General features: G+C 45.7%; 1 protein-coding gene across 1 annotated transcript; it reads right to left on the bottom strand.

Annotated features, from left to right (window-relative positions):
- Nucleotides 1-6608: 6608 nt before the first annotated feature.
- LOC144178365 (acetylcholinesterase-1-like) lies at nucleotides 6609-13739 on the bottom strand. Its single transcript, XM_077706147.1, has 3 exons — nucleotides 13601-13739; nucleotides 11232-12729; nucleotides 6609-6964 (listed from the first exon to the last, which is right to left on the bottom strand). The coding sequence occupies exons 2-3, from the start codon at nucleotides 12725-12727 to the stop codon at nucleotides 6685-6687; spliced, it is 1776 nt and encodes a 591-aa protein (XP_077562273.1). The 5' UTR covers nucleotides 12728-12729; nucleotides 13601-13739; the 3' UTR covers nucleotides 6609-6684.
- Nucleotides 13740-25344: the final 11605 nt, after the last annotated feature.

Here is a 25344-nt window from a genome sequence, read left to right as displayed (position 1 = left end):
TGAGGGTACGCACCCTTTGCTCCCGCCGCCCCCTGTGGTAAGTTGGGTGTATGAACCAGACACAGCAACCCAATTGCTGCTAGAGAAAGGCACAACCCCGCGAGCGCTTATAAGTCAAGAAATGTAAATTTATGTAAGCGGTTGTAACGTTAAACGAAGTTTATTTCTCAGATAGGATAACAATTTCTCGTTGAATAAGCATACTATAATCGCATAGACTTGAACTGTATCCTACCGTGACGAAACATTGAACGAGGCAGTTCGCGCACGAAAAAGTATCCAAGAAGCAACGCGGTTGCCGCACATATGTCACGACACTTTAGCCTAAATAGAGCACTAACAATGGCTCACTTCAGACAGACGATGTTGTGAAGACGAACTGCGAGCGAACGCGCAAAAAGGAGCTTGGACGGAAACGTGAGCGCGCCAAGTTCCGCAGATCCGCTTGCAACTCTGGCCCGCTGGCCATTCGGCGAGGCCTCGGGAATCCTCGCGTACTCGCCTGGCCGGCCTGACCGAGGCAAGTCGGCAGGCCAGCAAAGTGACGTCATCAGGTGCTGTCTCGTGACATTATGACGTCAGAGTCCCAAACGGTGCCAAAAATGCTCTCACGTGTGACACACGGAATGACGTGTACATAGGCCGGCAAAACAAACAGCACTCAAACTCAATCCCAATTTCCTTCTCTCGCGCAGAACTCACTCAAACTCAGGCTCAAAAAGCTCATCTGTACTCAAAATCCCTCGTACTAACTTACCGCATACTGTTATATAATCGTACTCACCTGTGCACAAACTCATTAGTCCTCACGAGTACTCGTACTGAATCTGTGCTCATTCGTGCTGAGCTCATCTGTACTCGCTTGTATTCGTACTCAATTTGCACTCACTTGTACTCGTGCTTAACCGTACTCATTCGTGTTCAACTTATCTGTACTCACTTGTATTCGAACTCAATCTCTACTTACTTCTACTCGTACTCAGTCTGCATTCACATTTGCTCGTGGCAAAAAGTTTCCACTAACTTGTTCTACTAACTTGTTTATACCAACTTGTTCTCGCAATAAACCACTTGCATCCACGCGCTGACCACTACTTTGAGCGGAGCAAGCGCAGTGAAGCCATCATCCCTGCCCTTGCTTTCACTATGGCAACCCCGTGGCGGGTGAATGCCGAGAGCAGCAGCACCGCAAAAGAGGGAATGGGAATAACCACAGTTTTACCACGAAAGTATTTTATTCCCGGATACACCAAGATTTCGCTGACGTCATATCCGTCACGGAAGTGACGCCAGTACAAACAACGAATCAAGTGGCTTGTAAAGAGTGCACCCCTGCACACAGGGTCTTCTTGTGGGGAAGCAACCTTTAGTACCTAAAGGGAAGCTCAGAGTACTTTAGTACTTAGAGAAGCTCAGAGTAAAATATGCTTTGAGATGAGGTTGAGGGCAATGGATCAACGAAGGTGGGCAGCTAAGGTTTTTAGGTACCTATACTTGAAAAGCGTGGACACGCAGTGGTTAAGAAATATTAGAAGGCTAACGATGAAATACGGAAAGAACAGTGGGGAATGCAAAACAGCCAAGGTAACCAAAAAAGAGGCAAGGCAGATTGAAATGAATAAATGGGGGGAAAAAATGGAAGCTAAAACGTCGTTAGAGATGTACAGGGCTGAGAAGATGAACATCAGAAAGGAAAATTTCTACGATAATTCCCAGGGCAGTGCTTTGCTTTTTGAGGCTAGAGCAGGTTGCCTGCGAACTAAGAGTTTTGTGAGGAAGTATTCACAAAATTATGGGGTATGTGTGGTCTGCGGAAAAGAAACAGAAACTATGCGGCACATAGTGTTAGAATGTGAGGGTATCCATCCAAATCTACATGAAGGGAATATTGGGCTTTCAGAAGCCCTAGGATTTAAGGGTATCAGAGAGGAAGGTAACTTCAAGGCTGTCGAGGGGACGAAAAGAAGATTAGAATGCTGCTGGACGAAAAGCAGAGAGGGGAATATTGCCTAGGACAGTTAACACCTGTAACAGGGAAAAGAAAGTATTTCGGGCCTAATAAGCTTTAGTGCCTGCCCTAAGCAGCGCTAGTATTAAACCAAGAGTGTAAAACATGGTTATATTAGTCCTTTTTGGTAAGATGACATGTCATCACCCCGCTTCAAAGGGGAAACCAATAGGAATCATCATCATCATCATCATCATCATCGGGACACAGAAATGAATTGTAAACAATGCGGGATTACGAGCGCGAGTTGTAGTCCGGAGTCCCTAGGCCCTGTTTCGGCCACTCTGAGCGCGTTTACGCGAATTTATTTAGTAGAAAAATCAATTCGAAAATGCTGTCCTCCTCTCTGCACTCTCGCCCATTTTCTTTGGCGTTTTCGTGTGACGTCAGCAGGAGAGGAGCTGGCAATTGGCTGCGCTACTGCACGGCTCACCGACCTTCCGCGACCGAGTCAGTCGGCCCAACATTTAGACCGCCGGCCGCCGACCGGTAATGGCGATTCGCTCGATCAGTTGAAACTAAGCCACAACACGTTTGTGAATGGAAGAATGTGCCTTTCTTTACTTCGTTAGTTTGTACTCTGTATCTAGCTCCAAGTCAAGGTCGCTTCACACAAGCGCTGCACAAGCGCACATGCGACGCTTCGCTGACTGGTACGCCAGTAGGAAAATATAAGGCCTCTTGAAGGGGTAGAAGAGTCAGCGAAGTCAATATAGGTACTAAGGAAATAAAATCAACTGATATTTTTACCGTACAGCGTAAACTAGGGTGCGGGAAGCACTTTTTGCGCTGGGCGAACAAGCACAGCGGTCAGCAGCACGACTACGTATCTGCGAACGCTTTTCCGTCTAAGAAATGCAATTGCTAGACATGAGCTATTGTGGAAAGTCGGGGGACGCTTACTGCACGAGCGCAATACAACAAATAGTCACCTAAGCTGCTTGAAATACTAAAACTAAATAAAAGTGTAAACTGGTTATACATTATATACCTTATATTTCCATTGTCAGCAGCGCTCTCGACCGTGGCTCTGTGGTCTGGAGCGCTAGGTATAACATCGCAAGTGTTTTGCCCGTCACAAGTTCGAATCCCCGCGGATTCGAACGTCGTGATTCGAGCGCGTGGCCAAACTCACATGTTTGTACTCGCGAGTACCACTCGCAAGCGCATGTACTCACTAGTACGTATACTCACATCTGTACTCACTTGTCATCATACTCATATCTTTTTGTCTGGACCTGTACTCACTCATCATCATGCTCATTTTTTGTCTGGGTCGGTACTCACTCATCACCAAACTCACTCCCGAGTTTGAGTTCAAATGAGTACAAAAGGGTATACTTACCAGTTAGCACGCCGACTTATGTACATGTGTTGCGCTTTGCTACAACGTGCTTGCTACGCGCGACGTCGTGAGATTGATTCCCGGCGTCGTTCGAAACGCCCCTCTTGTTCTTGAAATTACAAGCCACGTTAAAGAATTCCGGGTGGTCTAAATTAACCACTACCGCCCAAATCGGCTTGCGCCTCAGAGCCCGGGTGTACCCCCGGCTTGCTAAACCCCTAACCCCCCTCTTACGTCACGGTAATTCCACAAGTAAGGTTGAAGAAGATTACTCCAGCATTGCAGACGTACCTATATTCCGGTCCTAGAATTAAGAAAGGTAAAATTAGGCTTTTGTGAAAGGAGTGGTTGCAAGTATGGCACGCCGTGTTCTGTCGCCAAGCTGACACTGCAGCCGTTTTCGTTAATAATAGTTTGTACTAAAGTTCTAGAACGGTGAGCATATTTTTTTTTTTGGATACCTGCTTTAATTTCGTGCTGCTGTGCGCGTAAAATGGCCGAAACAAGTATTCTAACTCATGCATATCAAAACAAGTCGCACTGCATGTGTCCATATAGACAGGTCTATGAGTGCCCGGAGTTTCACATCAATCGTTTTTCCGAATAATTAGCAATAGCGTGTTTCAACCGAATTACGTGACGCCACAGCTTTCCCAAATGTCCAGAAATACTAATCCGCTTCACGAGAAACGACTGTAAAACCGCGATAATAATACCCATATCCTCAAATGAAAAGCAGTCTCGTTTCCAAGGACTATAAAGTTTAGCCATAAAATGTTAAATTCTACTAAGTAACTCAGAACTAAAGGTCACCGTGACTCCCCTCTTACAAGACCACTCGTAATCACTACGGCATCAAATCTGCACTCCCCCCCCCCCCCCCCCCACCCCCTTCGCCCGCCGACTTCGTCGCTTTTTTTTTTTTTTCGTTTGCCGCAAATTCTCCACTTCTTCTAAAATAGAAACTTTGTGCCTATCACAGCACCAACGTGCCATCCTTCTGCGCACATAATATCAAGAAGAGCTTTTCCCCGAGAGTGGTGTCGGAAAAAGCATCGTTCGCGCCACGCCCCGTGGGAGTTTCCCGAGAGCACATCTTCCGGGCCAGCCAGAAAGACCGCAGCCGTTCCCGCTTTCCTGACTCGCCGCCTGTCTCGACGAGTGGCGGCATTTCGACGCCTCGCGCAACAGTTACGTGGCCAAAGGTCGCGCGGATCGAACAGAAAGCAAAAAGGTGGCAGCGTTATTCGACGAAGTAATTCAAAGCTAGAGCTTCAAAATTTGTTTCCGTGTAGCGAACATGTTGCCGCTTCACGTTACAGAAACGTGTGTAATGGGAAGCTAAAAATTCACTATGCGCATAGTCGTTGCAAATGCACTCTAATAAAGGCAGCTTTGCGCCACGTGATTCGTCGACGTATTCTACACTTTTCTTGCTTCGATGAGCTTACGCTGCGCAAGGACGTGAGGTGCACACTAGGAAAAACTATGTTGGCAAATCTACTACCAGATTCGGGTCTGCTCTTAGCATGAAGGTTTGAGTGTAAGTATGAGAAACCAGCCATTAGCAGGAAGTAAAACGGCAATTTGAAGACACTAGATGGCAAGATGTTCATCTGAGAGTCGTTGAAAAGACCGGAAGCGTATTACGGCCTCAGTCGCGTAAAAGCAGTGGCTTAAGGAGCGGGGGGGGGGGGGGGGGTGCTAGTTCGCTTTACTTGCAATAAATCTAGTCCGTAGTCCGGTAACGCTTCCAGTAGAGGCAGAGTAGTTTAGCACGTCCACGGAGCATCGGCATTGACCACTACGAGGCATTCTAGCGAAGCAAACGTTGTTTTTAAGAAGACAGTGGCACTTTAAAGTAGTAACCTTAATGAAGTTTTGACGCCTGGTGAAGGTTACAACTATAATCCGCAAACATACACTTGCCTTTAAATAACATTTGAGTGCCTAGGCTCACAGTGTAGCTCGAAGCAAATAGTGTTTTCAAACTGTTCAAAAACTAACTGTCGTCCTTTCGTGTCAAGCGTCCCGAACGCTGCAACCACCTTCACCATTTCTTGAAATACAAAACAATACCACTAACATTCGGTTTGTGTTGTGTCAGTAAATATAACCTAGAATATTTCCGCAAGTAAGTTCCTATCGAAGCATTTCATGAATATTCCTTGCAATCGTATCAAGTCACTTCAATTAAATGTGTACATGACATTTGAAGTATGCGAAAATCTGGGGAACATTTTTCCGGGTGAGTTTTTTTTTTTTTGTTGTTGTTGTTATTTAATATCATCCAACGTAAAAAATGCTTAAGCTGCATAGCTGCTTTTCAGCGATGTAGCAATAAATATGTCACTTAAAATTAAACGCAGTTGTGTTGTCAACAAATCGTACTGCATCCTCAACACACGCGTCTCGAAACATTGTCACAGATGGAGGTGAAAAGCGAAAACGCCCGTGTGTTCGTGATTTCGGCGCACGTTAAGGATCCCCAGATGGTCAAAACTAATCCGCAGCACTCCACTACGGCGCGCCTCACCACCTGTGTAGCTTCGGCGCGTTAAACCCCACGATTAATCAGTTAATTAATTAATTAATTAAACCAAATTTTTTATCATAGCGGGTTTCTGATATCAGACATCAAGAAACCCTGTAACGCTTCTAATAAACGTTTTCACTCTCAATTTCTTGCCTGGAAGCACAGCGAAAGCCATAGTTCGCCAGCGCAAAACGGTATTTTGCGATTTGCTCGTGACAGCAAATACGTCTTCCAATTTCCTTCTCGCTTTCGTTGCGTTTTTCTTAAAGGTGGCTATAGCATGCATTTACTTGTGACATCTGGAACAAAGCCGGCCTATAACCATGACATCGCTCGAATGACGTCATTCTAGCGCGCAAACAACAGCAACACGATGAAAGAGAGAAAAATCTTTCGAGCATGTTTCTACGTTTTGCGGTAGGCGTAGATCAGTGATCTTTGGCTGAGGTACTTTGTGACCCCCTATTCTAAGTACTGGCAGCGCTTGTTGACTACATTCTGAAAGCATTTCAAATTTAGAAAGAAGTGTTGCAGGGTCCCTTTAAGTTGATTTTAAAACTTGGAAATTGCAAAAAGCGGAACGCTGTTAGTTTTTGCGTTTGTTTGTTTTTTGCCGGGAAACAGTTCCCTCCCTATTTCGATCGTCTGAACAAGAACCGTAGCCCCGGTCGCCATTTTTCTTGACGGCAAAAGCAATTCAACAGCAAAAACCCGCCAAGCATACGACGACGCTTTTATTCTCTCCCCGCATATCCAGGAGTCCCTCTCTCACGCACTCTCACCACACAGGTTCCGTCACAGCAGGTTCCTGCTATACGACTTCACCTTTGTCCAGAACTTGCTGATTGTCGACACAACGTTGTCGACGAACCAGAGCACTTTTCCGGGGTAATTCTTGAGAGCGTGCGCCCCGGCGCCTCCGTCCGGCTGCGGGTACTTGAGGTGCTGCTTCCAGTACTGGCACCGGGATCGCCGCAGGTCCGAGCCGGCGCTGTATCGTTGCGGTCGCAGCGACAGATAGCTGCCGTTGCCGCGATGGAACTCGCCCCACTGCACGTCTCGAGTGCTCGGGTTTCTGGGGGGAAAGAAAAATAAGAGAAAACCGCACGCGGAGGGTCCTCCTTGTCAGCGGCCCGAGTGACGTCGGCGGAGACGACGGCGCAAGGGCGAGGAAAGAGGCCGCGCGATTGACGATAACGGCAGTGAGCAAACAAAGGGCTCCGCAGACAGAGGCCACTTCGCGCTTCGGGCTCCGCGGAGACACCCGGCTGACCTTAGACCCGTATTGGCCACCGGAAGCGAGCTTAACCCAAATCCTACTGCGTGCGCTGAACGCCCCCTTCGCCTTGTCTGTTTCGTTCTTAGTGCAGCGGAAGAAATACTTCGAGGGTCTTGTGGTCTGCTGGTGCGCCTAGTTTTAAAATAAATGATTTCCATGAGAGAAACACCTCTTAAGCGGGAGAATACTTTATATTAAAGGGGTAACAGCAAGTATCTTTAGTGACCTGTTGTGTACAGTTGCGCAGGCAAAACTTCGATGCCGCCTAATTACGTAATTGGCAGGCAAGCTCAGCAGGCGGGCACAGCAGTGATTCGGCTTCTCCTCCGTCCAACAATTTCTTGCACTGACGACGATGAAAGCATCCCGGGTAATTTTAGTTGAAAAGGGTTAAACGCGGGGCGGGAAATGTGATACTAAGATTCAAGCAGGAAATATTTATCGCATAAACGCATCCCAACATAGTGGCAGGCGACTGTGTTTTAAAAGGGAGGAAGAAAGTGGGCACGTTGCAAAGAGGCGCCACATAACCATGACATATATTTAGGGTTGTTCGCTTTCGGGTAAAACCCGATTTGACTTTATTTTTACAGCCCCGGATGTTTCAGGAGGATCGGGTTGAACTCGGTTTCTCCCCGAATGGGCCTTTTCAAAGTAACTATCGGCACAATCGTGCGGGGGTGGTCCGCCGTCCTCAACCAGTACTTGCTGTAAGCACGCCTCCCAAACACCGCTTCCGAACTTGTTGAGTATTGTCATGGCCCTACCTGTCGCTATGACCCTACCTAAGACTGGCAATTGCGGGACTTACAATGTTGTGCCTATTTAAGGGAAGCGGTGTTGTCGAGAGAACTTTCTCCCAGTTGAGGTTCGTTCAACCTTCAGACAGGTCTCGAATGAAGGCCGCATGCAGATGATAATGTATGTAAGCAAGGATGCGGGAAAAATCGACGACCAGTTTTTGTACCTTAAATGTATCATTGCTTAGAAGTTACGAATCCTCCTTACTGTCATCATTACTGATTCATTTCCAAACAAATGCCGAATTTCGGAAAGCATTTTCTAGAAAACCCTGATGTCCCCCCGATTACCAGCTTGAAACAAACACCAACTTTAACACGTTAGAATTGAGAAGGTCGTGATACCTTCTAAAATAAACTGAGGTGATTAGTTAGTGCATCTGCAAATTTAACCCGAAAAAAACCCGAAGTTCGGAGTGGTTCTAGAAAAAACCTGATTTCTCCCCGATTATCAATTTAAAAAATACCCCCGATTTTTAACCCCCCCCCCCCCCCCCCCCCGATTTTAAAAAAATATAAAACCCGAAAACGAACAACTCTACATATATTTCGTAACTTCCATCACACATTGATGCACAAATTTTGTTTCAGTACCGCGGCGAATATCTGCCTTCCTTATGCTGCATGGCTAAGATATAAACCAGGGCAGCCTTGTGGCGCCAACCATGATGTCGCAGCGGCTTACGTTTAGACTGTTGTCGCACCTGTCATATACATTTCTAAACAGTGACGTCAGCAAACGTCTCAGCCAACCAAATTACGTAAATCACAGTTTCTTGCGTCTGAATCCTATGATATGACTGTTCCCCAGTAGTCTGAACGCGTCATAAAGAGCTCACCTGCTCCGCATCACCTCGCGTAATAAATGGTGTCTTAAAGAGAAAAGCAGTGCTAAAGACGGGACAAAGGGAACACTAAACACACGCAGCGCTGACTGCCAATGAAAGTTTTACTTGAAAAAAAAGGGGTTTTTTAAACACGTATATCAGAAAGGACATATACAAAAAAATTCACGCATCTCCACGAAGTGAATCATGACGAGTGGGCGAAGCACTGGGGATCGCTCTTACCGTAAATCACCCGTGGCATTGCCCACTCGCGCATGTAAATGAGTGACAACACGTGTGTACAGTATTCCAATTCCAATTCAATGCAATCCGATACAATTGAATTTAATCCAATCCAATCAAACCCAATGCTCCTTCCTCACGCATGCGCAGCACTGTGTACACGGACGCCAAGGCACAGACAAAGCGAGGTCCTAAGGTGCTTCGCCCCTAAAAATATAATAACAGTACAAGTGATTATGAAGTGACATACCTAATCTCCTTGTCCATTAACTCCAACGAAGGACTGCTGATGCAATCTTTTCCCTTTTGGTGTATGACAAATGGTCCTAATATCTTTCGTGTGCGTTGCTCTCGGTATCGCCGTAGAATGCTGACTTTTTCAAACGCCAGCGTGCAACCGCTACACTTTGAACAGTCCGCTGCAAGGTAGCTGCCCGTGCCCTGTTTTAGGCAGTACGCGTGCTCCCTCAGGCGATCGTTGGTGAGCCGTCCTGTCTGGCCGATACAGGACCGGCCCCATGACAGTTTGATTTCATACACAACACCTACGCACGCCGCCCTTTGAAAAAGTCACCATTCTAATACCCGTGCCACACGTACTAGAAAAATGATATTGTGTGCTTAATCCCTTAGGTTTTATTGCAATTAATTCGCTGCTACACGCAAAAATCTAATGTCATTCTCTCTAATGTCAATTTTTGTTTAAGAAGTTCTGCACAACTCATTCTCTCATGAACCCCTTAAATATGCCTACTCTTGAACATGATGAGCACCAAATGAAACCAACGAAACTCTCAGAACCAGAGTGTTAAGACAATTTTTTGTGCACTGTTGGTAGCGAAGTTCTGAAGAAGACAAAGTTTACTAAAACAGCGGCAAAGGGCAAAACATTGTGTTACTCGTTGTTTCGAATTTTTCGGATTTGGCTACCGCTGGCAGGCGACGGAAACTGCTGAAGCCACTTCTTGAAACGGCTCACACCCTTTTCAGAAAACACTATTTCCCATAACATTTTCTTTCACAAAAAAACATTTTTAACCATTGTAAGACGTTTTTTTTTTCTACGTTATAAACTTCCCATGCGCATCTTTCCCGCTCATGGCAGTCCTTTCAACAGTGATTACTCTTTATTTATTTAGCGGAATGTAAAATATTTTCTCGCAGCTAATATTAGGGGTGAAAATGTGCTTTGTGCACAGTTTCAAGTCTGGCCCGTGGCACAACTAAGTTCCAGAGCCATGGAAACTATCCCATAGAAATGCATTGGGAGTAAGATATGACAGCGAATCATACAAAAAATATTCAGAATCCTGGAAAGTTCTTTTAAAGTTTTCATCTCCACATTGACTTCTTGATTTATGCCAACTGTCACTTTCCTGAAGTAGTTCTGCTAGGTTCCTGAGATGTCGGAATTTTGAGCGAGAAAGTTTGGAATGCAAAATGTGTGTGCATTTCTCTTTTTGGTCATTATCACCATCATGCCTAACACGTAATGCCTTTGCGTTTTCACGCGTAGCACGGTCCGCCCAAATAATGCCATTCGCTATCTTAAGGCCTTAAACACTTAATGTCATTTTTCGTGTACCTGTGGCACAGGTATAAGGTGATACCAAGAGCAACGCACGCGAGAGATATTCGAAGCATTAGTCATACAGCAAGCGGCAAAAGATTGTATCAGCAGTCCTTCGTTGGAGCTAATGGACAAGGAGATTAGGTATCTCACTTCAAAATCACTTGTCCTGTTACTACATTTTTTTGTATATGTTCTTTCTGATACGCGTGTTTAAAATCCCCTTTCTTTCCAATAAAACGTTAGTTGGTAGTCAGCGCTGCGTGTGTCCGGTCTTCCCTTTGTCCTGCCTTAGCGCTGTTTTTCATTCAAGCATCATGTACCAACTGGCCCGCATTACCCCCCTTTAACAGTTGGTAGTGTCATCAATAATTTTTCTGGTGTCTTTTATCAGAACCGAATTTGCAACATCCTCGTGCACTGACGATTATGGCACACTTTGGGAACCCGAATCTCCACTTTTTGTCACGCCTTACAGTGATAGCCCAAACCTCGCTGAACTTCATGCGAAACAGAAAAAAAAGGCTATACGCAACATCTCGTACTTAAAAACATGCACACAAACACGCATACTGGCGACACTACGATTTCCCTAATCCCTGGTTTCCCGGAGCGGCACTCACCCGGTCTTGGCGAACGCCACCCACATGTCCATTATGCTCCGCGAGAAGCGCGCCTCGTCGTCGGTGTAGTGCTCGGGCAGTCTGACGGGCATTCCGAAGACGTACTGCACTTCGTCGCTGTGCGGCACGCCCATCCAGCGGCCCCAGATGCTCGCCTCGGTGCGGTGCTCGAAGGAGTAGAAGAAGACGCGCTGGCCGTGCCGCACGTACGCGTCCGCGAAGTGCACCGACGGACAGACGAACAGCAGGTCGCCCACCATGTCAATTAGCCGCCGGCGCAGCCCGTCGCTCTCGCTAATGGCCGCGCCCTCCTCTTCGGCGCCGTCCAAGTACACGTCAAACACGTCCTCGGGCAGCGGGGCGTGGAAGGCGTGCAGCAGGATCCGGCCCGCGTTCTCCGTGTCCTCGCGCGAAACGCTCTGCGTTGTCTTCAGAGGGTACAGGTGCGGGAAGCCCAAGAAGAGGAACAGCGAGCCCTCGTCGGCGTTCGTGCCCATCAGGACCTCGCCGCCTTGGAATTGGCCCCTCTCAATTTTCGGCAGCGGGGACTTGGGCATGAACTCGTCGCCGTGCATGGGTCTCATACTGATTATCTTGCCCTGCGAGAAGGCAATGTGCTTGCGGAGGATCTCGTCGGCGCTCTTGGCCCGCAGGCAGCGCACCACTGCCTCGGGGTGCGACATCAGGTCTTCGTCGATGCTGCTCGAGCAGCCGACGCTTTGTGCGAACTCGTTGGAAACGTGTATGGCCTCTTGCGTCGAGCTCAGGAAACTGGCCGCGTACAGGCTGCCGCTCTGAAGTATCGCGCGCCGAAACAAGCCGCGGCTCAGAGGAGACAGGAGGTGAAGGTTAGCCGAGATGGCGCCGGCGCTGACCCCGAAGAGAGTGACTTGGTCGGGGTCACCACCGAAGCTCCGGATGTTGTCGTGTACCCAGTGCAGCGCGAGCAACTGGTCGTGAAACGCCAAGTTTCCCGGGGCCTCTTCCGTGTCCGCCGTAAAGAATCCGAACGCGCCCAGCCGATAGTTCATGGCCACCACGACCACGTCACCCAAGGCCGCCAGCACGGAACCGTTGTTATAGCTGTGGCTTGCGGATCCCATGAGAAAGGCGCCTCCGTGGAGCCACACCATCACGGGCCTATTTGCGGAGTCCATCCGGGGCGTCCACACGTTCAGGTAGAGGCAGTCCTCGCTGTGACGGCTTTCGTCCTCGAAGCCCGCGCTGAGGAACACGTTTTCCGGCTGCATGCACGAGAACGGCACGGTCGTAGCATCCCGGACATCCTTCCAGGGCTGGGCTGGCACGGGCTTCCGGAAACGAAGCTCGCCCGTCGGTGGGCGGGCGTAGGGAATGCCGAGGAACCCTAACACCGTTTTGTCGCTTACGGACAGGGGGATCCCACGCACTTTACCGGAACTGGTCTTGGCGACATGAGTGGACGTACGGGACAGTACGCTGGCAAGAAGAAGTGTCACAGCAATAAGTGTGTTCATTGCTGAAAAAGAATACAGATTGCGTCACGACAAACGAATCAACCTGGCTATTATTCTGTTGCCGATTCATGATTCAGCACAAATTCGTCGAATGATATTCAAATCCTATACACAAAGTCTAATGGCGTCGGGAAGAGTTGTCCCGTTATCATAAATTAACGTTCCACGGAACTGTTGATTCTATCTTGTTTGTGTGCGTGGCCGTTGGGGTCTCGTGGCCGCAGAAACGCACCACACAGATGAGGGGAATACTATACGGACCCCAATATACATACTTTTTTAAGGGAAATGTATCATTGGAAAAATAAATCTGTTTTTTTACTGAGCTTCAGGTAACCTTCATCTTGTGTTGTTTCTTTCAACCGTACCGGAACTCTTTAAGTTTGACGCGCTGAGAAAGTGGTCCAGGCCTGCTTTATCGTAGTCACAAGGTCAAAGGCATAAAACGGGACAGTCAAATATACCCGGCATTAATAATAATATAACTTCTACCTGTAATTTTTCGTCATCGTTATAAAAAATTTGGAACCTCTAGCTAAATCGTGCATATCAAAAGGGACAATGACCAAATTCATACTCTCATCGCCGACCTTTCTTGATTACGCACAGCTTGCTGTTTCATCGCAAGCTTCAGCGGAGTAAAAAACCCTTAACCAGAGGCATTTTCTTAAGATCTGAACAACAAGCATTGAAAGGCATTTTCCCAACTGCCCCGTCATATTCGCCGTTCAATGGCCAGGCAGCATTCTATTTCTACATTCATTCGCCAAAGTGGCTTTAAAACGCACAATGCTACGTACATAGCGTGAGCCTTAACGGAAATACTAACCGAGCAGTGAGCAACGGGGACAAATGAATGAAGAAAGCCTTTACCTGCTTTATACTGTCCTGGTGGCGGCGACCCTTCTTCTGTCGGCAAATAGACTGATCCAGGTGTTAGGTTCCGTCAAAGCCTCTCTTCAAAAGCCGCTGATAGCGCAAGTGATTTGTTTGCGTACAGATAACTTTCCTCACTACGCAGGTTTCTGCAACACGCACGATTTCTTATCGCTGTAGCATTTGCGTAAGCACCAGCCTTCTCGTCATGCCTCCCCGCAGGATTCAGGATGAGGGGGGGGGGGGGGGGAGATGAGTATACGAAGAAAAAAATGTCTTCGAAGCGCCAAACTTTGTGCATGCACGGGACGGCTCCAGCTTTATACTTGCTGAGAGAGAAAAAAACAGAAATCGAAGGCGATACTCCTGAAGTGATGCAGTAGGATAGCTGCTGACGTGGGGCTGTGCGATTATGATGATTCCCCAAACACAACATTTTATGCACTGCGTCATCAAGTATTCGCTTGAAACGTAAAGGAAAACAATACCGAGCAAGGGATATGCGGCTCATGTATGGAAGGCAGATTGCCGTTGTTTTCGTGGACATAATTTTAACTGATTTTGGGTTGCCCAAATGTCTAGTTATAAAAGATATTATTAGATTTGGTAAAAACTTCATTAATAGAAATTAAATATCCCGGTATCATCTGCGCATCTACTAAATCTCTCCGTAGAAATATGCGCACTGTCATTAATAGAGAGAATAAATAGTAATGGTCCCAGTACACTTCCTTGTGGGACGCCTGAACATTTTTTTCTATCTAATGCCAAACTATTTATTCAAGCGATTTGATATCTGTGAGACAGCTCTCCAACAGTGCAAGAGGTGGCCCACGAATACCACAGGGATGGAGGTTTTATACACGATGATATAAAGCTTGCCCGAAAGACGAGGACTAAGACACGAGGGCGACAGGACGAGCGCAACTTCCAACTTTATTTTTGCATTAAATGACAGCGCACATATATACTTCCCACCGGTATCATTCATAAGCCAATCAACAGCCGCACCACCCTTTCGGCGTAACAAAAATCACTTGTGAAGCACAACAAACAAAACATCACGATAAAGCACGGTAAACAAAACAATAGGCAGCAGATAGCAAATTCAACGGGCAGACCAAACAAAGCGTCTCTAAAGAGTGAAACCAGAGCCACAAAATAGCAGCTCGCCTAATAGAGGTAAACCTTAACTTGCTTCAGGTCGACAAAGCGAGTGGGTTTGTCGTATAACCGGAAGGACTATTCGATGAAAAAGCCCTAGAAGCAGTATGTAAAAAATTTAAACAGGTCATTTTAATCCAAAAAAAATAAATACTGGTGGTCTTTAAGTTTCTAAAAGATGCTCACCTGGATTCAGCGGCCAAAGCTGCAGAAATTCAGAGAATTATCTACTAATGCGCAGCTTTCTTATGCCGCTTGTCTTGAGTGTGAGTTTTTTCCAGCCAAATGTTTTGGTTTTTCTTATTCCTGTCCGACCAATGGTCTCAATTTACGCTATTATAACGATTAGAAGTAGAACATTCGCGAAATCTGCCTTACTTTGGAAATTCAGGGCGTTATACGGTTTGCCATTTTCTATAATTGCTTAATATTTTTTCTAGTTTTTCTGTTTTCAAAATTTCGTTCGACCAATCATCTCCATTTACGCTACTATAACGATTACAGGTGGAACTTTTGTGAAATATGGATTATCGTGGAAATGTCATGCATTATACTTCTCGCCACTTACCGTAATTTTTCAATACTTTTATTTTTTTTTTTTTTTTTCAAAATTTCGTCCGACCAATTATCTCCATTTACGTTGTTATAAGGATTACATTTGGAACTCTCGCGAAATCTGCATTATTGTGGAAATGCAGGGCGTTACACGGTTCATTTTTTTATTTTCCTTATTTTTTATTTTTTCGAAAGTTTCGTTCGACCAGCTATCTCCATTTACGCTATTCAGCTATTACAGGCGGAACTTCTGCTGAATCTGCATGTTTGTGGAAATGCAGGGCGTTACATGGTCCTGGCTGGGGGGGTACTCGGCAAAGAATGCTACGGACTAAAGGCTCATCTAAGAGTTTGATAAATGTTTTCAGGGCTACGAACCACAAACCGAATTATCCCCTACGGGTCATTGTGACTGAGCAAGACAGCGGGCAGCGTGTAGTGGGGTGCTTTTCACAGACGCACTTAAAGAAGTTACAGCCAGCCGACACTTTCCTGGTTCATAGGTCTAACGAGGTGTTACAAGGGTTAGAACAAAGAGTTTCCGACACCACTGCGGCCTTTTCAGAGGATGATGAAGTCGTTTACCACAATCTACCTCACGAAAGAATTTTTAAAGCTGTTAGATAACTCATTGAATAACGGGGCCAAATTAATTTTCAGAACGAAACTGGAGTTAATAACGAACAATTCGTCGAGCTCCTTGGCTTTACCTGCAGTGCACAGTTGTCAAACATCTGGATATTTGTTATGTTCAAAACTCGGGTGTTTATAGCCTACAGGATTGGAGACAATGGGGAGGGTGGTGTCACCGGGCCTTCCGTAAGCCTTCTCTCCACAGAACCAAAATTCTTAAAGGGTCACATTTAGAAGAACGTCAATAAAAATTTATTTTTAAGCACATTTAGGTTCTTGTTAAAACGAAAAAAAAATTGAAACGTGCCTTGCGTTTCGTTCACGACTTTCATTTTCCCACCACTGTTATTATTCTAGTTAGATGATTTTATGCCTTACTGGCTCTGGTTTTATTGTTTGATCTTAGGAAAGACGCGTCTTTATTTTGCACGCTTTGTTTAGTTTGCACGTTGAATCTCTTATCTGGTGCCGCGTTTTGTTTACCCCACCTTATCGACTTGCTTTGTTTACTGCGCCCTATCAACTCGTTTTAGTTGTTGTTTTTTCGTGTGATTTTTGTTACGCCAAAAGGTTGGCACGGTTGTTGATTGGTTTATGGATGATACCGGTGGGAAAATGAAGTTTGAGGTTGCGCTCTTCCTGTCCCGCCCGTGTCTTTCGTGCAAGTCTTATTTCATCGCACGTCATGAACCAACCAGCCAGCAACCAAGTCATGTTAAGGTTTTATAGAATGTTGAATGGTTCATACAATCAGAAGCTTGAGTGAAACGAGATAAATATCAGTAGTTACTCGCCCCACCTCAGTCTTCCGCAGTATGCAGTGTTCTTGGTCCGACAACACCATTTCTGTGCCTATTCTGTTAGAGGTCGTATTGGGAAGGAGTTCTGATATGATTTTTCGCAGAAAAAGGTGTTTTCTACAACGTGTGTGTTCAGCCAAGCGCCTAAATACAATATTATTTTAAAGCGAAGCTTTATATGCCTTACTGATGACAAACGTTCTGCTTCCAAAACTGACTGCATGAAAGCCAACTTTACGCAATCTGTATGACAAAACGATGAAGATGATGAGCAAGGGCACATATAGCGCCTCAATAGAAAAAAAAAACGCCTTTCGTGGTCTGAATAAAACCTGGGTCCATCACGTTATGAAGCCGACGTCTATCCGATTGTGTCATTCCGACGCGGTCGAGGAAGTTTTGATTTTAGAGTTTTGCTCAAGCTGAATGGGGGAGCGTCGCGTAGAGCTTTTTTTTTTGTTGTGCGTAGATCTTTTTTTTTAAGTATAGAGCTTTGATTTTGTTGTGCGCAGGAAAAAAGAAAGAAGTAAATTAATCTATGCTTTGTAAATATCTGTAGCCACAAGACGCTGTCAAACGAAACTTTTCTTAATTCGAAACGGAAAGTATCTAGCAAACACTTTGACACTGATTCATAACCTGGGTAATCATCTTCACAGGAAAAGGAGCTTTTTAAATATTGCAACAAATTGCCATTATTTACACTCTCTCTTGTTTTTTTTTTTGTTTTTTTGGAGGGGGGTGGGTGCGGGTCTGGCCTCTCCATAATCTTGCGTACTCCAATTGGGTTATTAAAAACCACGAGTATTTAAGAACGCGGAAGCGCAAACGAAGACACTCCTACCTTGCCGCAGAGGTCCGGTGAAAAAGCGCCAAATGTGGGGCCTTAGTCACCCAAAACGGCCAGCAAGAAAATTATTGGGCAGTCTGAAGTATCCAAACAGCGCCGTCCTTATTATAGGGCGATTTTTACACATTTTCTATTACTTAAAACTGTGTCATAAAGAAAATTTGAGTACTACACTTTGGAAAGCTGTATGAGGAGATTTTGTGTTGAATACTAGCCCAAAATTATAAATTAGAGGTTTTATTAAGGGGTTCGACGTAAGAAAAAGCAATGGACTTGGTAATTGTCCACCGGTTGTCGGTTGGCCTCACTGCATGGCCAGCCTATAAGCCATTTCTTTTTTATTTATTTGAACAATGATATATTTTACTCTAGTTTGTTCTCTGATCCAGGTACCTCATTTCTTGTCCCTGATTGTCACTCCTAGCTTTATTTGTTTCATGGCCCGTTGAGCCGGCCTAAGTTTGCTTTCTGGTTGTTTTGGTCACTCATGGGAGGTGGCCGCCATCTACTACACCAGAGAGGCCAGATCCTTCTCTGGTAAGGGTATAAGAGAGTGGATACCAAGAGATCGGTCTAGAAGAAGAGGAAGGCCAGTAACCCGATGGAGGGATTAAACAGAAAAATGCTGGGGTAAACTGTGTACTCCAGCAGCGCAGGACAGGAGCGGTTGGAGGTCAATGGGGGAGGCCCTCGCCCTGCGGTGGACCTGAGGTGGCAGATGATGATGATGGATGAACTTGGGCTGGCCATGTGGTACGACGAACTGACAGCAGGTGGACCACTAGGGCAACAGAATGGGTACCTATAGACGGGACTAGAAGAAGTGGAAGGCCATTAACTCGAGGGAGAGACGAAATAAGGAATTTCTGAGGCAAAGGATGGGCTCGAGCAGCGGAAGCGGGTGGAGGTCAAATGGAGAGGCCTTCGTCCTGCAGTGGATTTTAATAGGCTGTTGTTGTTGTTGTTGTTGGTGGTGGTGGTGGTGATGGTGATGATGATGGTGGTGGTGGTGGTGATTCTAGCCAGAATAGTTGCTTTTTTCTCGAGTTCGAAATGAAGCAAATTTTCGCGGGCGCTTACCTGCAGCCTTTTTAACCGCGTAGTAATGTCAGCTCCCTTTTATTTTCTCTCGCACCACCTTACTCAGCTGACAAATACATTTACTTTTTAACTTCTATTATAAAGTGCCTTATAATCCGCCGTGAGCTGCGAACCTGACCGTTAAGACTGGCTGTTACAGGAAGGGTGCTGATGAGCTCATGTATGGGGTAGAATACATGACTAGATATAAAACAGATTTTTTTCGGGGAACAGTTTACTCGGTTCGAACAATTCCCCATAAACGATCACCCAATAAAACTCGTTTGATACGTAAAGACTCAATATTTTCTGAATGAGTTCTGATAACCAATGCCTCCACGGGAGCAAAAAACGACGACAAGCAAACATACAGCTGTGAGCCAAACCAGATAATACAGGCTGGAATGATCAAAATGTTCAATCCATAGCAAAGCAAATATTATAAGGGCATGAAAAGTAAAAACCTTTATGCTCAGTTGGAAGAAGCTGACCACAAATTGTATGCTGCACCAAAATTTTGCAAGTGCCGCAAGAAATGTGGAATGAAGCCTCGGAATTGTCGGTTACTTATTCTGGAGAACGGCAGGTATACGGCAAATTTTATTTCATTTCCCTTTATTTCCAATTTCATCATGGTAGTTCAGAAAAATTGTGGTTGACCCCTCTTTCATGGGAATCGGCAAAACACGAAAGTGAAAGTGGCCTTCACAGGAGCAGTTGAATGTGAAAGGAACCTCCTTCATGTGCGAAGGGTTCGCGAGCCCTACCCCGCCAGAAGTGACGCCGACACGAAGGAAACAAAAAACAGCGGAGGGTGCCTCAGTTCACGCGTGTCCCCCGTACACGAAGGCGCTGGTAGCGAGGCGCCAACTGTCGGCGCTCACCCGCCTCGGTGGCTCAGGGGCTAAGGCGTTGTTCTGCTGAGCGCGAGGTCGCGGGTTCGATTCCCGGCCGCGGCAGCCGCTTTTCTGATGGAGGCAAAAAGCAAAAATGCTTGTGTGCCCGAGACTTCGGCGCACGATAAAGATCCCCAGGTGGTCAAAATTAATCCGGAGCCCTCCACTACGGCGCGGCGTGCCTCATCGCCTGCGTTGCGCCGGCGCGTTAAACCCTACAATCAATCAATCAATCAATCAATCAATCAATCAATCAACTGTCGGTGCTCATTAGCGTCATGATGCGCTACTTCACTTCGCCTCTCCTAAACGCCAGGGCCATCTGAATGGGTCGTAGAGAACGGCATAAGGCGCGTTCGTAGAGCCGCTCACGTCTCGGTTCATAGCGCAGTGAGAAGAGCGCCACGCACCTCCCGTTGTGGCGAGAGAGTCGCTGGCTCGAAACCGGGCGCCGCCGCGTCAATGGCACTTTTTCCGGTGACGTCACGTTCGTAACGGGTGTCACATCACTGAGATCTTTGTGTAACCGGGCATAAAACGCTGTCGAGTTAAAAACTGCTTGGACCCATAGCCACAGGCTAGTATAGTCCAATATTGCGATACAAGGCATTGTAACAGGATTCGTATTTGCGAATATAGAAAAGATTAGGGCACTGTACAAACTTATATGTTCGCACACTGAAACGTGGGTAGGATAGCAGAATATGCAATTTTTATACACAAACAAAAGAAAGGCAATGAATAATGAACAACTACGCTGTAAACTTTTCGCTGGACGTAGTGATATTGGTAGAGAAGAGTTTAAGGATTTTGTTACTATTACTGGAGTGACTGTTATTCACGGAGATTCATTAATGAGGGCAAGGAAATGTTTATTTATTTAAAGAAATAATTAAGAGTCGATTTTATGTCCTGGGGCAAGCTGTTCCAGATTTTGGTGCCGATGAAATATAGTCGTCGTTCGGTGTCCCAGCTATCTTGCACCAAGATTTAAAAAAAGAGTAATGGCGTAACTCAAAGAAAACTTAGTGCATAATGTTTGCAGTGCTTTGGAGAAGCGGGCAGCATTTTTGTCGTTAATGAGACTTCACTAATTAATTGTAATTAATTATTTAACTCGAGAAGTACTGTCCTTATCACTAAAGTGTCAATGAGGCACTTGCAGGTACCCACGAGGGGCATCTAACTGCGGTATTTTCAGCGACGAATTAATTGCCTACACATTTATTCTGGCTGATAAAGGAAACCCGCGAAATATGAAAAATACCACGTGACGGTGCCTCGCGTGCATAGTAAAGCAATTCCCTCAAACAGTCTGCCTCTGAGTTAGCCAGAATGAAATAAACAAAACAAAGAAAAAAGAAATCGCTAAGGAGTTTGTACCTTATCAACACACGGGCCCTGAGAATCTTGCTGTTACTGCTCCTTCCATGCATGCCATTATCAAGGTGATGCGCTGTCTCTTCGGACGGGTGACAGGGGAGCAGTTGCTTTCAATCAGCTTATTTGAGGACGCTGCTGAACAATGCGCGCAGAAGCGGCGTCACGTGGTATTTTTTCATATTTCGCGGGTTTTCTTAACAAGTAGGCAATGAGTAGGCAATTAGTTCGTCGCTGAATATACCGCAGTTAGATGCCCCTCGTTGGTACCTACAAGTTCCTCATTGGTACATCAGTGATTAGGACAGTAATTCTCGGTTAGATAATTAATTATAATTAATTAGTTAAGTCTCATTAACGAAAAAATTACTGTTCGCTTCTACACAGTACTGCAAGCATTGTACACTAGGTTTTCTTCGACTAACGCCATTGCTCTTTTTTTTTAATCTTGGTGCATGATAGCTGGGACACCCTGTATATACGTTATTCGTGGGAGGTAGGTTGAAGTTACCAGCAACAGATTGGACGAATGAACGGGGCGGTTATACCTTATGATATGATTAATGGCAGTGGCTGTTTTCTGCACGACCAGCTATATTTTGTAGCCGGTCGTGGTTTTCTGTTGACGTAAACTGTCCATAGGTAAGATTTGTAGTTTGCGCAACAGGGGTGCGTTTGGACGATCATGGCTTGAGTGCGTTATTATTCTAAATGAGCACTTCTGTAATTTCCGTAAAGGTTCAAGGTACGTAGTGTAAGTCCAACCCCATGAATCTATGCAGTACGACAAATGACAGGGGACGAGTAAAATGACAAGATCTGCAATTTTTCCAGGTCGAAATAATTTCTTCCTTGCAACAATCCATGACAGCCAATGCATGAGCACACGGAGTTTATATTGGCTTGCCAGTGGAAATGGTTGTCCATAACTACACCTAGGTATTCAAATGAGTTAGAGCTTTCGAAACCATAATTATTTATCTTCTATATATTGTGAGCACAGTTCATCAGTCCTATCGCATATCGTGTCCTGCACTGGTCAATCTCATTTACAACCTGAACCAGCCAGGAACACTCTTATTACCATCATCATCTCGCCGGCGAGCGCGGTCGTTTCGGGCTCCATTTTGACTGGCCTCACACCAAAGCCGGTTGCACCGTTGCCTTGCAATAAACGCTTCACCACGACTCCTGGCCGACGTCTCTCAATATATATATATATATATATATATATAGATATATATATATATATATATATATATATATATATATATATATATATATATATATATATTAATATATATATATATATATATTAGTATATAATGTCTGACGTATGGGCTTGTGTCGTGAATTAATTATATGTATTACGTTTTTTTTTGTGTGTTGAGGGTGGCTTTATTTGCCATGAACCAATGTGATATATTTGATAGTTCGGTATTTATTTTTGTTACAATTTCTTGCTTATTTCCCCCCCTAACAACTAAAGCTGCATCATCCTCGTACATTAGTAGCTCTGCAAAATTGATAAGCAGTGATAAGTCATTTACATATAATATAGAGAACAAAGGACCCAGGACAGATCCCTGCGGGACCTCTGTTCGTATGGGTTTTTACGAGGAAGAGACGCCGCTTAGAGTAACAACCTGACTACAATGAGATAAGCAACTGGAGGAGAATTCAAAGCTCTCATTTCAGAGCAGGTTTGTTGGATGGCCACGTTTTCGCGCCAACGCTGCCTCCTGACGGGGCAGCTAATTTTAGGGACCTTAGGCAGCTAGGGCATACCACGCCGCCTGAAGGCGGCCGACACAACGAGAGAGAGAGAAGACGCGAAAACGTCTCACCACGCGGCAGCTTTGTCGCAAGCGCCAGAAGTGCGGTTGGTGATGTCCCGTGGAATTGAAACTGCAGTGCTGTGCCAGTTGCGGCGCATGGTTTTAGAGTTGACCACGCTCTGTAACGTACATACTATGGTTGTATCGGTGTGGGGGAGGAGTGATCGATACAGCAACAAATTTGGCGGGGGGACTTATTTCAACGCGGAAGCATAAGATGTCCTATTTAAAAAAAAAAAAAAAAAAGCCCCTGTAGCGAAGTCTGTAGCGGCAAGCTCTTAAAATGCAGATGGCGCAAAAAGATAAAAGTGAAGCAACAAAGTTTTAAAAAAAATTGGGAGATTTTTTTGCCTGAGTGAGAACCAAGCCCGGGGCCTATCATCATCGAAAAGGGGGGTGGGCCAGCTAGGTATGGCAGCTGCCGTGGGAGGCTCACGGCCCGATTCGCCTATTCCGATTCACTTGCGATGGCATCATACCCACTGGAATGAGCACTCTGCGGCGTGAAATTGGATACTAAAGTTTTCGCCCTCACATCTCATAACAAGGGCTTAGGTGCCCTCTGACGTTTCTGTTGTCCTTAACGGCCCGTGAAGAAATACACAGAAATTCGAAGATTTCGCTACTAATGCGTAAACACTCTTACGCCGTTTATTCTTTTTACCAACAGTACGCTATCATGGTGGCATTGAATGAACACGTCAAAGCATGCAGATAGAGTCTTCTTTTTGTTCTTTGCTTTTTGTAGTTAATCGCGTGATTAGATACAACTTTCGGATTTCCTTAGTCTATGCTTAGGGTTTGTATCTTTCTTATACATTTTTCTCGGTTTCTTGTGACGTACGACGGGTGCAAGATTTTACTATCAGTAGTCAAATTTGGCGACATTTTTTTCGTTTAGTTAGCACATTCATTTTCTCTGCTTTTGTTTTTGCAGCGCAGCTGCCTGTGGCTAATATCCAGCAGATCGTCACCGACGACTGACCGAGTGTAGACCAACAATAAATCGCGCTGCTAACCTCTGAATACGCTCCAATTTATTTATTTGATATTGGTGGTGCGGGTCCCAGATTACACTAGCGTATTCTAAGGTAGGTGAACAATGGTTTTGTACGCCTGAATTTTAGCCTCAGGAGGAGCGCCTCTTAATTTACGTCTCAGTAGTCCAAGTCAGTAGTTTCAGTAGTCCAGTTCAGTAGTTCAGTAGTCAGTAGTTCAGTAGTTCAGTAGTTCAGTAGTCAGTAGTCCAAGTAGTCCAAGTTTCTGTCCTACCCCTAATGTCAAAGTTCAACACTCATCATTTTAGTCACCCCCCATCTGGTGTAGCAAGCCTTGACCCTAGCAGGGCTGACCTCACCAGTTCACATTAAAGGCCCCCCTCTCCCTCCATCCCTCCCTCCCCTCCCTCCCCCCTCTCTCTCTCTCTCTCTCTCTCTCTCTCTCTCTCTCTCTCTCTCTCTCTCTCTCTCTCTCTCTCTCTCTCTCTCTCTCTCTCTCTTCTCTCTCTCTCTCTCTCTCTCCTCTCTCTTATTTATTTTATGATATTTTTCACCCAGAGGCAGAGATAATTAGACGGATAAGAATGGGGTGGAGTGCATACGGCAGACATTCTCAGATAATGAATGGCAGCCTACCATTGTCCCTGAAGAAGAAAGTGTATGACAGCTGCATCTCACCGGTACTCACCTACGGGGCAGAGACTTGGAGGCTCACTAAGAGGGTTCAACTTAAATTGAGAACGACTCAACGGGCAATGGAGCGAGAGATGATAGGTGTAACATTAAGGGACAAGAAGAGAGCGGAGTCGGTCATTGAACAAACGCGTGTTAAGGACCAATTAGTAGAAATTAAGAAGAAGAAATGGACGTGGGCAGGGCATGTAATGCGAAGGCAAGATAACCGTTGGTTTAAGGGTAACAGAGCGGATTCCTAGCGAAGGCAAGCGTTGCAGGGGGCGGCAGAAAGTTAGATGGGCAGATGATATCAAGAAGTTTGCGGGGATAAATTGGTCGCAGGTAGCACAGGACCGGGGTAATTGGAGATTAATGGGAGAGGCCTTTGCCCTGAAGTAGGCGTAGATTGGCTGATGATTATGATGATGATTTTTTCACGCTTACGAGTGCGTAGCCCTATAGCCGCCTACTCTTCGGCCGAACGACTCACCCTTGGCCTACCTATAGATCTGCGAACGTGAATTCAGGTCATCATAATCATAATCATCATCATCATCATCATCAGAGATACTTCAGGTGGGCTGTACTGTATGGCGGTTAGCATACACACGTCGCCGTTCTAGAAAGGTATTTCAAGCTTCGCTTAAAAAAAAAATATAGACAGGGGTAACGAGCCACTGGTACAGCACACGTATATATGTGTGCCGTTTGCCGACTGAAGATACGGAGCACTGACATTATGTGGACCACTGGAATGACAGAATGGCCAAGGACGGATAGAAGCCGGTGGCGAGGGGATATGAAGAAATTCTGGGGCGAAGGTTCATTCACGTGAAACAGGTCGGAAACGTTTCATAGTCCGGCAATGTACT

Source organism: Haemaphysalis longicornis, unplaced genomic scaffold (assembly GCF_048455015.1).
Source record: "Haemaphysalis longicornis isolate Haplotype H1 unplaced genomic scaffold, Haemaphysalis longicornis Haplotype H1 scaffold_4, whole genome shotgun sequence".
Lineage (NCBI taxonomy): Eukaryota > Metazoa > Arthropoda > Arachnida > Ixodida > Ixodidae > Haemaphysalis > Haemaphysalis longicornis.
Note: the sequence above shows the minus strand (reverse complement) of the source record. Positions and strands in the feature narration are given on the sequence as shown.